General features: G+C 35.6%; 1 protein-coding gene across 1 annotated transcript; it reads right to left on the bottom strand.

Annotated features, from left to right (window-relative positions):
• Window positions 1–2437: 2437 nt before the first annotated feature.
• Window positions 2438–4612, bottom strand: LOC107656665 (pro-neuropeptide Y). The gene is made up of 4 exons (XM_016444610.1): window positions 4548–4612; window positions 4049–4236; window positions 3048–3125; window positions 2438–2863 (listed from the first exon to the last, which is right to left on the bottom strand). Exons 2-4 carry the CDS (start codon window positions 4234–4236, stop codon window positions 2839–2841), a joined length of 291 nt encoding a protein of 96 aa, XP_016300096.1. The 5' UTR covers window positions 4548–4612; the 3' UTR covers window positions 2438–2838.
• Window positions 4613–13155: the final 8543 nt, after the last annotated feature.

Genomic DNA, 13155 nt, shown 5'->3' with positions numbered 1-13155 from the left:
ACGCTAAGCCCCGCCTTTCGCGCGACGTCTGTGTGAATGGACCAATCAGAACGCGCTCTGAGTTTACGCCTCGCCCTCTCGTGGCAGATTATGCTAGTAGTTGCATTGATTAATGCGTTTGAACAATGTAAGAGAAGGCCGGGCAATGTGTGGGTGTTTTATATAGTGAATAAGAATGAATTAAGTTTAGCGTTTTTTTTCTTTTGTATACAAGCACATTAGAATTGCTTTTATATTAGAATTCACATTATCCAAAGACTAAAACAGACTACGCAGAACAAACGATAAGAATCAGGGCGATTGTTTTGCCATACATTTGCATTGTATTTAACAGGCAAATTGTAAGTAGGCCTTAGTTACTATATAGCTCTCTTTATATTTCTACCGTTTATATTATAATATGTAGGCTAGTTTGACAGAATCATGTATATCAATATAATTATATGTATATCAACAGAATCAGAATCAATATAATTAGCAAGATTGTAAAAGGCGCAGCTAAGGAAATGAACCAAAGCAAGATCCTGGATGCTCGAACACACACAAGAGGGCGCACTTTATACAAAATGCCTTTTTTGCGGTTTCCTCTAGTATGTTGTTGAATGTCTCATGATGAGGATGACTCTGGTGCAGGTGAAACGTATCTTAGTGAAGATATCTGCACTTCTGGAATCAGTAAACGCATAAGTGGAGTAGTACAGGGATAACAAACCTCTAATGTACTGTTCCTCTTTTTTGGATCAGTATTAGCAAATCATACAGCCCATTAGGCCAAACAGTTAGATCAATGTTTTATTATAACCAGCAATGTTCCCCTTGCAGTCCAAAGTGTAGTCTGTAGCAATCCATATTCCATAACAAATTGACCTTAAAATCACAGTATATAAAATAATTGACATTCATAACATAACAATGTGAATACTAAACAAGGCACAATGACAAATAGGCCTATGTAGCGTCTGGACCAATCAAACACACAATTTTTCATTTGATTTACTTTTCCTATACCAACTGTATGTGTGTGTGTGTGTGCGTAGTATGTTAGACTAGTTTAAGTGTTTACGTAGTTAATAAAGTCTTACTTGTAACACACTTGACGTTGTTCATTGTTTGCTCATAACTGGAGTCCCTTAATCATGCAGATTTATGCTACAGGCTCTGTGTAGAATTGTACAGTAAGAAAGTTATTTCCTTTAACCAGGAAATTAACGTTCTTAGAATTGACAGACAGTTGACCCTGAGAGGTCAAGTAAATACTTACAGCGGATCTAAATATTTATAGTTAATTATAACTAGTTATGATTAATTATTCATATTTCCCCAATGAGCTGATTCGCTACACCTATTATAGCTATGTCCAGAATAAAGCAGTAACATACTAGTTCTACTATTTGTGTAGTATTTTTGACCTATTATGCAATATGCAGTTAAAGATAACAGGACATCAATCACAATTAAGCATGCAATGTAATGAGGTCATTTAACAATAGCATTCTGTGGTTTAAAATATTTGTTATGTGCACTGTTTCAAATACTAATTTAAAAGGTCTTAAGCAGTATGCAGTGTATTTTGCATAGTATGCAGCAAGAAGTACAATGGTTTGTGCATCGTCACTCTCACTCACTCTCTATTTTTGTCAGCTTGAGAGACTGAGGAAAAAATAGCATTTCTGAAGCAAAATAGTGAGCAGCTGATGTTTTTACAGTGCATTGTGGGAGTTTAAACATTTCAGTAGGTTACTTAATTTTGACAGTGGGACAAGCCTGAACCCCCCCAGAGTCTGACAAAACTGTAGATAATAAAACATTGAAGAAGATAATAAAACATTGAAGCCATAAAAAGCTAAAATTTGCATATGTGGATCAACATTTTTAATGCTTCAAACGTCACATTTTCGTCACCTTCATTATAATGCAAATTATTTTTTACGTAATTATTTTATTCATCTTTCTAATGTTCGAAATATGTAAATTTTGACAAAGACCTTTTCTGATATATATATATATATATATATATATATATACACACACACACACACTGTATATATATACATGCATTCTTAATTTAACATTTTTACCTTATAATAGAATTTGTGTTCAAAACGATTTGACCCTCTTTCAACATCTTCAATGATTAGCAACAATTAGTCTAAACAAACTAAAAATCAGGATATGACCAATAGGTAATTTGTTGCTACAGTATACAAAATTGAAAAGTTTCAAACAACTTCACAACAACTTTAAATTACGTATACGCATCAGAACAATAGAGACTTGTTTAAGCAAGTGCTGTTTTGAAAGCATAATATTACTTTTTGAGTTTTATTTTCTTGATGGAACTGCCAGGAAACATTGCACTAAGCTCTGGTTATATTCTTAAACTTGACTGACTTGTTTTATTGAGAACAGGAAACAAAGACGACTCTTTCAAATATAGTGGATTTTATTAGCACGGTTAAACTGTACAGTCAGTAATGTTCTCCTTTGATATTGAGGATTAGAATGGACACGACACACATACACACAGTAAGTCTCTGTACAATTGTTTTGTTGAACGGCTGACTGAACTTCGATGAGTCTAGGGAGAGCACACGTCAACAAGACCATATTCATATGTTAAGAGCATTTCACATAGACGTGTACTTGTACAGACATAATGATCTGATGTGTTGTTTGAATGTTCTGCAGTATTTTTTACTATCCTGACGATGGCTGTGGTATTTTGCAGCAAGTTGCTGATCTTGATGATGCAGAAGATTTCAATTGTATGAAATCTGGTTGCCGTAATAGTTAACAGGATGGGACATGGACATAACTGGATTAACACAGTTGCTGGAATCACCACACCAAATGGTCCTCATATCTGTGAATAAACAGCCATAACTTTTTATTATTAAACACAAATCTTTCTACACAATAAACAGTGTTCATCAGTCACAATTGTATTGTTCACTGCAAAGAACGGTGAGTGGAACACTATGATTGATTATATTATTGCCATAAAAGGATAAATTATGAGCTTCCTAAAGTCCATTTATAAATCTTACCTTGTCTCGGGGTGGGACTCTGTTTCTCCAATCAGAAGGTCTGAAATTAAGGCGTCAGCACTGGACCTTTTGCCATACCTGTCAAACAGAACAAAGAAGCAAAAATCACAGCAGTGTAAGAATTATACAGAACTTATAAGTGGAGCCAACTTTTGCAAAATCATTTTGAAAAAGAAAATTTCCACAATATTGAAATTCATGTCCGTCCCGCACCTCGAGTTGACTTCAGCCTGCTTAAATATTTAGCTACTTCTGTAACCGAACTTCAATGTGCAGTATTGTAAAGAGTAGGACTCTAACTGGCTTATGTAACGTAACTTTTGTAGCTAATGAAACTTTGAAAATTTGCTGAAAATCACGTAAATCCACATTTCAGGTTTCACTTGTTTCTCACAACTCCAAGACGAATCCACTTTTCAATTTCCAGCTCACTTGTGAAATATGTTATCCCCTTTTTCTAGTCCGAAGTCTAAAAAAAAAGTTGTATTTATTCGGTATTATATGCCTGTAGCAGTTCCTTAGCATTCCTGGTTGTACTTAACTCGCTGTCAAAAGACGTTTAAAGAAACAAGACTATATTTCGTCTCGTAAATAAATAAAGAAGGGCATTCATCAATGGATTGTTGTAAGTAGAAAACCACATCCCGCTGTTTTAACTCAACAAAGAATCACATTTAATGCGCCGCAGTTAATTAGAGAGTCAGCGGGGTTTTATCTGTGGATTAATACGGTGCTTTTGAAAAGAAAGAAACGGGACTATGTTATAGTTTCCCAGCCCCCAGCTGCTTCAATGTGGAGGGACCGATTTAGTGTTTTAAACCACTAAATCTGCAGAAATAGATCAACTTTAGTCGATAATAAAATGAAAGTAAAGGGTGTTTTGAGATTTGGAGAACAGAGAAAAACAGACATGAGAGACAGAAACAAAACAACTTGAAAAAGAATTTGTGAACATTTCTGTTCAGTTCTTTTGATGAGTAAATTATACACAGTGAGCTCACCTCTGCCGTGTTATGAGGTTGATGTAGTGTCTTAGTGCAGAATAATACTTGGCGAGCTCCTCCGCAGGTGCGTCCTCTCCAGGGTTGTCGGGTTTTGTTGGATACCCTTCCGTTAGAGTTCCCAAGCAGGCGAACAAGAGGAAGGCGCATGCTGCCCAGCCGATCCACATTTTCAAGTTTGGATGCATCTGAGAGAAAACAAAGCAAACATATTTGTTATAAAACGTAATCTAATGTTCGTAAAAGTAACTCATAACCCTATAAAAACAAATCTTAACACGTCCGGAAGACGTTTGTGCTGGATTGTGATATGCGTAAAATTAAAAATGATAGGGTTTCTGTCATCATAAAACTTTAAGTTTGGTATCTAATAATGCTAATAGATATTTAATAATGATACCAGCACATGTCATTACCTTCTAAAAAGAATAAAACTTTAAATGAAATTAAGCTTTAAAAGTTTCAAAATGTGAAATTCTAATAAAAATGGTATACTTACACTCCCTTGAATGAGGTCTTGATTGCACTTCTTGCTCGGTGGGTGTTGACTTCTCCGAATTTCTGCACTCGAGTCGTGCGTCTCCTGGTTTTATACCTGTACAGCTTCGTGCAGTGAAGGGCAGAGCCCACGCGCAATTGCGCGCGACGAACCCGCGTCACGGATTAAATCCTCTGTCATCAGTGCTTTAAAAACGAGCTTGTTTGGTCCTCATTTGAATGTGTGGGAGGTTATATAGGGACGCTATTTTGCATTAAACAAGAGGAACTAAGAGTCATGATCTGAAAATGTCAATTTTGTCCACCTGTTGCACCTTTTAAAATTATGTTGTTATGATGTTCTTTATTAAAAATATCCAATCTGCTGATCCTGATAAGCAAAGTTTCATTTACCAGATTGCTTAATGAACTCTTATCATTTATCCTTAAAAGTAAGAAACAAAGAGACATTTTATGATTGTCGTGAATTTAATTTGTCCTAAAATTGATTAGGAGGAAAATAGACATAAAATAGACAGCTTGTAGATAGCTTAACTTGGAAGAATTGGATGAAAAATGTTTCCGCTCATATTAAAATCCAACAAAAAATAGATTTCTGAGTGCAGACTTCCTATTTTTCATATTAGTTTGAGACATTGTTGGAGGAGATGCAATGTGGTATTACTGGAGTCTTTTTCTCAGATGTAAATTCTGAAATGCAGGATAAACATTTAAGGAAGTGATTTTTCCCCCTATTTGATTCCCTCAGCAAAAATCATGAAGTAAAATGGACACCACCAAAAAACTATACATATACAATGATGTGTCTTAGTCCGATGAAATGAATGATAAAAAACACCTTGAAATGAGGAAAGCATTTGAATGATTCAGGCATGACATGAAACTGGGTCAACATGCATTAGTTTTACCAGAGCTGCAAATAAAACATGTAGCCTACATTGTGCTCAAACCGTAAAATAAAAGAGTTAGGGCTGCATGAGAATTAAGAATAAGAGACTTTGGAGATTGAAAACTGATTCCATGTATGTGTGTGTGCATGTGTGCTCTGTTGAGTACTTTGCATGGATAATTTGTCAGTAGAACCGCAGTACATCCAGTCATTCCTGACAGCTGCAGTGCCACATCATGGCTTTGCAGTCTTGTTGAAAAATATTTTCACTGTCACCTGTCTCATCCTTCTGTTTATCTGAGTACATCTGAATATGCTGTACTCATCGCCGTAAGAAACACAATCCTTTGCTTCTTCAAAGCCAAAAACTGTCTTCACGAAAATGACAATAGTGATAATATGTTCTCGGTGTTGTTGAATGAGGCTGTGTTGTGACAAGGAAAATGCGGTGGGGCCGGAAGGTCTTCCTTTGTTGTCAACAACTGCAGATAATTACATGCGCAATCAATTTTTTAGTTGTTGTTAAATGGGGAAGTTTGTCCTATCCCTTTCGCTATCTTGGTCTTTTTCGAACTGTCATTGCCAATCTGTCTTTCATACTGAGCTGATGAACAGTACATATAGAGCTCTGAAAGGAAGCACCTCAAGAATTCCTCTCCAGAATTCACCAATTCATCTCCATTTATTACTGCACATCTGCTTCCACTCACACATACTTCCATTACTTTTACTAACACTTGCAGGGTGCTGTTTATTCTTCTCTTTTTTTACTAGTACATTATATATAAGAAAACAAGTCGAGGAAAAAAAGTACATTTCCTACCCAAAAAGATGTCATATTAGGTACTTCCTTGCATTAAAACATATTCCACCCATGTTTCCTGCCCTTTTTTTCCACAAAATATTACAGTATGCTTTGAAAACATAACAGTGTAGTCTATTGATAACACTATAAAATGTTCTGTCTGCCTTATTATTTTGAGGTAACAGCATGATAATAGCCTGAAACATGCGTATTGAGTTTGCAGTTTACATCTGCTGTAAAAAATAGAGTTAAGAGAAGTAGCATTTAAATGACCACATTATGTCAGAACAAATTTCCTAGAAAATAAAGTGCCTGTGATTATTGTGTTTCACAAGCTTATTCAACCGCAGAAAAAATATTCTTTAACTATAAAATGATAAGTGTGTGTATGTGTGTACATTTCAAGAAGCAATCTTTTCAAGAAAATAAAGGACAGAAGTGAACCACAGAAATAGTGGTGCTGTGGTGCCATCTGTCACCTCCAGTTCTTTGCCTTCCGGCTTGTGCAAAGCCAGAGGGTCGGAGTCACAGGTCAGACACAAAGGTGAGACATAACTTGAATGAAACCTCCTGCGTCTCTGTCTGACCCATTAAAATCATGTCTTTGAGCTGCCAATCCAATAATGTCTGTCAAGAAAGCAGGTAAACTGGGACCATGATGTTTTTCCATCACCTGTTCATTCCTATACATAAACATTAGTGTATATACAAGCCTGTTAAAATGTTAAGTTGAATCTTCACCAGCATTATAGCCAAAAATTCCCATTTCCAATAGAATTTCAGTGGTGTTATAGACTCTTGTCAGGATAGACGCCTGATTTTAACGTGTAGGCTACTGTATGAAAACAAGGCTGTGAGGGATAGATTTACGGTATTTACAGTGGCTTGCACTGTATAAAGGATTATATGTTATGTTAAAGATTATGTGATTTTCACCAACTCACAACTTTTAAACTGTTTTATGGAGTTTTTGTCAATTTTTTGAATGAAAAAGACATTTCATCAGCTGAACATGGTATGTTGTTAAATAACTGTACAATGAACTGAACACACATGATTTGATCACACTGTACTTCAATCCCTCACAGCCTCATTTTCATTCTTGTCAAAAAAAATTCAATATGGCACTACACTGACTAAGGTCTATATTTATAGGGATTTATCAATGACTCTTTCAAGGAACAAAGATAGGCCAGTAGGTGGCGACAAGTTACTGTTTTTATGTTATTTACTCGTTCATTCAGCCAATTCATTCAAAGGAGCTGAATCATTCAGGACTGAAAGACGTGTTTTTATGAGTGAGTCATTGAATCATTCATCTAACCCATGCATTCAAAAACCTGAACCATTCAAGAAGGAAACGTCATTGCTGCGGGGTGTTGTAATGGTTTTGTTGTGGCTTTGTTTTAAGTATTTTCGTTTAGCAGAGAAAGACAAAGTGACTTGAAATATTATATTTGAAATTTAAGTTACTCGATTTTAACTCAGTCTAACTCAGTTTTAATAGATTTTAAACCGTTGTAAAACACACACACATATGCAATGGCCCTGTATAAGGTAAAGGCTGGTTGTCTGAAAAAAAAAAGGTTGTATTCCTTCGTAAAAAATGTCTGACTCACTCACTATGTGCAATTATTGTTTCTTCTTCTGCTCATTGTATCTGACTACTTAAACATGTTACATAAAAGCCTTTATGTTAAAGAAAAGAGCTAAAAGCTGAATAAGAGTCCTGAGATAAGAACGTCAAACTAATTTCGCTCCACTCAAACACCATTTTCTCTTTTCTCACTTTTTCCACCTCTCCCTTTCTTTCTCCTTATCTCTTTCTCAGAGCGGTTTTACAATGTCTATAAAAACATGGAACTTCACTGTTTTGTAACATTCTTTTGTTTTTCTAAAACAGTCTGTTTCTATTCTCTCATCATAAACTGTTATTTGGCTCTGTTCATTCCTGCACTTGAGTCATGGAAGTCAGCAAATACAGATTACTCACTGAGCCAATGGGGCCTCCATGAGAGGACCGTGGTGGCCAGACACCTGAAAACAAGCTACTGCCAATGTAAAATTTATGTACTGCAGCTTAGACAGCCAGACAGTGCCAGTGACTATTGCAGTATGAAATTAATGAAGAAATGAGAAATATTTTCCATATAGGACCAACAGTGCTTTGTTATTTCTTTATCAGTTTATTAGATTCAGTGTGTTTATTCTTGTTACTGCCACTATATATCTCCCATTTTTCACTCATTATATCTATGGTGTAATTGTTTGTTATTCATAATTTTACACACCTCTTTCAGAATTGGCAAGGTATCTTTTAAAATTGTGAGGGATCATTAAAGTTGTGTTTCATTTTTTTTAGGTGCAAGCCTTATGAAGCTATTTGACAAAGCAGATATTCACAAATATTTTTACGAAACAAATGACTGAATTTGCAGATTATCTATTCAAATGTTTGCATAGCCTTACTTTTGTGTAAAATTAGTTATCTGTGTTTCAAGCTTATTCAACCTTAGAAAAAAAATATTTGACTAAAATTATTACCTCTTCATTGGTCGACATTTTATTCCATAACGTTACACAGTTTTGATACTGTTTTATGTCTGATGATGGTGTTAAGATTACATGTGGAAGCATCTGTTGTTTCGGTTTCTTCTTCACTTGTGTTTTTTGGAAATTCTGTACAGAAGATGTGTACTAGCGCCCCCTAAAATATAACAATGAAAACACGGATTCTAGGAGCACAATTATAGCTCAAATATATTTAGACTTCAAGTATAAGTCAAGTATACTTAAATGTCATTTTAAGTATATTTCTGAGAAGTACATAAAGTCTGAGAAGCATATAAAAAGCAAGCTAAAAGTATACTTTCCTATTTTTTAGTTTAAAAGAAGTATACTAATAGCACACTTGAATAAACTTCTTTTTCGTAAGGGAAGTGTGTATGTGTGTACCTTTTAAGAAACAATCTTTTGCAGATTCTTCAGGAATTATGCTTATTTATACAACTTATTAATTTATTAATACAAATACATCTCACAATTGTGACCAGAGGACCATAATCTGTCAGTGGCGGTTGGTCTTCAAAGTGCCGTCATGCGTCTGAGGGTATTTGAGAGAGTGTGGATGCAGTATGAGGGCAAATCGGAGTGTTTTGATGCACAAACGACAGAGATCATCTTTTATTACTGTCAAGCGAACACTTATTGATTTTGCACAGCTGCGTGATTCCACGCTCGCTTTTGTCTCCCCCTTCACACTCATGTGCTCGGCTTGAATAAATAACGCCACCAGTCCCACAGTCTTCATCTCTGCTCCCTCACTCCTCCTCTTCCTTTTTCAATCCTTCAAAGCACAACTGAGCAGAATAAAGGATGGGAGAGGAGCAGAAGCACCTCGAGTCACGGCCACAACGCAGTTCCAGCGTCGATTTTCAAGGTTTTTAACAAAGAAATTGAAAAAGCAAATGTCTTGACACACTTTTAGGTCTCACTGCTTTGATTCAAGGTAATTGATGTTGTTCTTTTCAACATCACACAACATAGACTCTGACAATTGTGCAGCAATCTGTCAGGCTTATGGGAGACGGAGAAGAGGCGACACTTTACGAGGCTTCAATGCAATTCAGTGTAATATAAACAGACTATTAATAAAGTCTGAACAGAATCAAGAAGTGCCTATGATTCATAGTTTGCTGGACAGTTCCTGACTTTGTATAGCAAGTTTGCAGTTTGAGTAAAACTAATACAGTATCATATCACACTTTTTAAATGTATGTTATTGATTGACAGCTGCTTCGCATGACGAATCTGAGCTATAGGCTAACGTAAAGGGGTGAATATTTTTCAGGTCTATTTTCTACTCTTCTGTTCCTCCCCAAACGTCTGTCAATCATGGCACCATGGTGCCTCCGATAGCAGTACATCAGTTGCTCTAAAGACCTCAGAAAGGTTTCCATGGCCAGGAGATTAGACTCGTAAGGAGGCATATTTTGAAGTTTTCCATTTTTCCTTGCATTTTTTAATGGTTTCCACTGGTGGAGAATTTGTGAAGTGATTTCATTGCATCTTGTCTTTAGATTAAGGTCATTGGGAGGACATAATTAATACAGCGATGGCTTATTGAAGGCATTATGACACCAAAGGATCTGTGAAGTTAGGCATCAGGGTTGATATCAAACACACACACACACACACACACACACACATGCACCATCATCAAACACTCACACTAAACCGATATGTCACCTTTCAGGTCAGACATCATCCCTTCCGCTAGCTTACTCCGGTGTTCTCTTTGGACACAGGTGTGTGTTTGTAGATTGTTTGCATGTTTAAGACTTCCCGTGGACACCTGCTTGGGTCAAAAAGGAGACAAAGTGTGTCATAGACAAATAAAGCCACATCAATAATCTGAATCACAGCACTTCGTGATCTCTGCTCTGACAAAAAAATGGCACGATAGCATACGGTTGACTTAATTAATCACTACTGCGATTACTGCGATCATTTCAGCCCAGAATTAAAATTCATGTGCTGTATCACAGCAAGGAAGGGAATTAATCTGATTTCAATGTGAATCACTTTAGTGCCGCAGATCTGCTGAATCTAATCAGATTAATTAAACATTTACACCAGCTCCTTTATATGTAATCCTGTCCTGATTTTCCTCTACGTCGTCATTCAAAACCTCTGCCGGATGATAAATTTATATTTTGTTAATAAACTGTTCCTTCTCATTTTTCTTGTGATGCATTTTTAATGAGTTCAAAGAGTCTTCTCAATTCCTTCTTTCATTCTTTTTTTTTTTAATTAAAGAAGTATATAGACGGAAGCAGGATAAAGCAAGAGTTTCATTATTGTAGACTGATCACATTATCACATCACTGCATGTATGTGTTTGCGAGTGTGTTTGTGTGCATGGATGTATTTAATTAAGCAATCTTCCCACCAACAAATCACTTGTTTTGAGTTCATCTAATTGAAATATAGATATTTTAACTTTAAATGCAATTCATTATTTGAAAGCATGAAGCCAAGTGGCCACAGGGCCTGCACCGTAAAAAAAATTCCGTAAAATTTACGGTAAAAAACCGGCAGCTGTGGTTACCGGAATTTTACCGTAAAAAATACGGTAGCAACGTTTTAGGTTTTACGGTTTTACGGTTTTAACTTAAATTTACAGTTAAATACCGTAATTTCATTAACTGATATAATGTTAATATACCAACCTATTGAAGTACTGAAATCTGTTTTGTACCTTTGTAATACACTGATAACCACCAAATGCAGGTGGTGATGAGAAAGTCACATGATGAACCAAAGCCCATCACAAGCAGCTTATAAATAATAACATATATAGAAGGTGCACAGTGTCATTCACACAAACACCAAACACCATCATGGTAATGCACATGAAACTGAAATAATGCAATAAGCATTCCTTTAACAACATTAGGTGTAACACACAACCCTAATATACAAAACTGATAAGAAAAAACTAAGAAACATAGTTATTTCAACAAAAAAAACCATCAAATTTGAAATGTAACGCAGGGAATTCTGGGAATGTCAATTTACGGTTATTCACTGTAAATTATACAGTCTTTTTCACTTCCAAAAACGGTATACTACCGTAAAATTAATGTCCAATACATGTAATGTCCAATACAGTTTTTCACCGTATATAGTAGGGGAATTTACGGTTAACCATTTAACAGGTTTTTACTGTAGCATTTTTACAGTCTTTTACCGTTCAATTCACGGTAATTTTTTACAGTGTGGCTTGTGGCCAAAGTGGATACTTTTAAGCAAGTATCAAAAAACCCTCAAGGGATTTTATGAGCTGGACTTCTTAATATTAAACTTATCTTATCAATTTAAATATAAAATTAGACTTCACTACAGGTTTATTCATTTAAACTTAAGTCTCCATTGACAAATGGTTCTAAATGAACCAGATTAGGGCTCTTGGAACCCTGCTTTTAGGGTTCTGTAATTGAACACATTGAGCATAATAAAGGGTTCTACATCAAAATCTAATTATACTATTAATATCATGGTCACATTTTATTTTGGGGACAAATTCTTAAAAATTAAAAAATGAACTAATAACCAGTATCTATAACTTTTGCCTCAATAAACTCCTAATTTGCTGCTTATTAATAGTTAGTAAGGCAGTTGTTAAGTTTAGGTATTGGGTATGGATTAAGGGACCTAAAATATGGTTATGCGGAATATGGCATTAATATGTGTTTTATAAGTACTAAAAAACAGCCAATAAGCTAGTAATATGCATGCTAATAAGCAACTAATTGGTCCTTAAAATAAAGTGTTACCAAAATCATTAAAGAAACATATAATTAGGACAGTTGTTAATGTTGGGGTCATGTCATTCCTATTGAGTATGACTTTCTTTCTTCCATGGAAGACAAATGGGGATATTTTGAAAAATGTTCACACTGCTCTGGAAATTAATAGTGGCCAGAGGCTGTCAAGCTCCTGAAAGAACACAGCTCATCATAAAACAATTATAAAAGTAGTCCATACACCTTCTGACGCCATTTGTGTGAGGACAGTCTCAAATGTAAGCATGTTATTCACCAAAACGCTTGGTCACCAATCACTTTCATCATCGAATGAAACAGAGCTGATGGACATTCTGCTTCTTCTGCGGATTGATAGAAGAAAGAAAATCATATAATTTGGAATGACATGAGGGTGAGTAAATTATTATTATTATTATTTTTTACTTTTTCAGGGTGAATTATCCTTTTACAGAACCATTCGTGAATGTGTAACATTGCCGTGAACATCGGCCAACCAGTGAACTTACACCGAATTCATACTATGTTTTTTCCTGCTCACAGTGTCTTTAACTGATTCCTGTGTAACTAAAGATTTGAAGCGGAGGGG

The sequence above is a fragment of the Sinocyclocheilus anshuiensis genome, unplaced genomic scaffold, assembly GCF_001515605.1.
Source record: "Sinocyclocheilus anshuiensis isolate Anshui unplaced genomic scaffold, SAMN03320099.WGS_v1.1 scaffold2081, whole genome shotgun sequence".
In the NCBI taxonomy this organism is placed as follows: Eukaryota; Metazoa; Chordata; class Actinopteri; order Cypriniformes; family Cyprinidae; genus Sinocyclocheilus; species Sinocyclocheilus anshuiensis.
This window is presented reverse-complemented; position numbering and strand designations above follow the sequence as displayed.

Coding starts and splice junctions, on each gene's coding strand:
- LOC107656665 (XM_016444610.1), bottom strand. CDS start 4,236: ATGCATCCAAACTTGAAAATGTGGATCGGCTGGGCAGCATGCGCCTTC. Junction 3,126..4,048: donor AACCTCATAACACGGCAGAG/GTGAGCTCACTG, acceptor TCTGTTTGACAG/GTATGGCAAAAGGTCCAGTG. Junction 2,864..3,047: donor GAGTCCCACCCCGAGACAAG/GTAAGATTTATA, acceptor GTTTATTCACAG/ATATGAGGACCATTTGGTGT.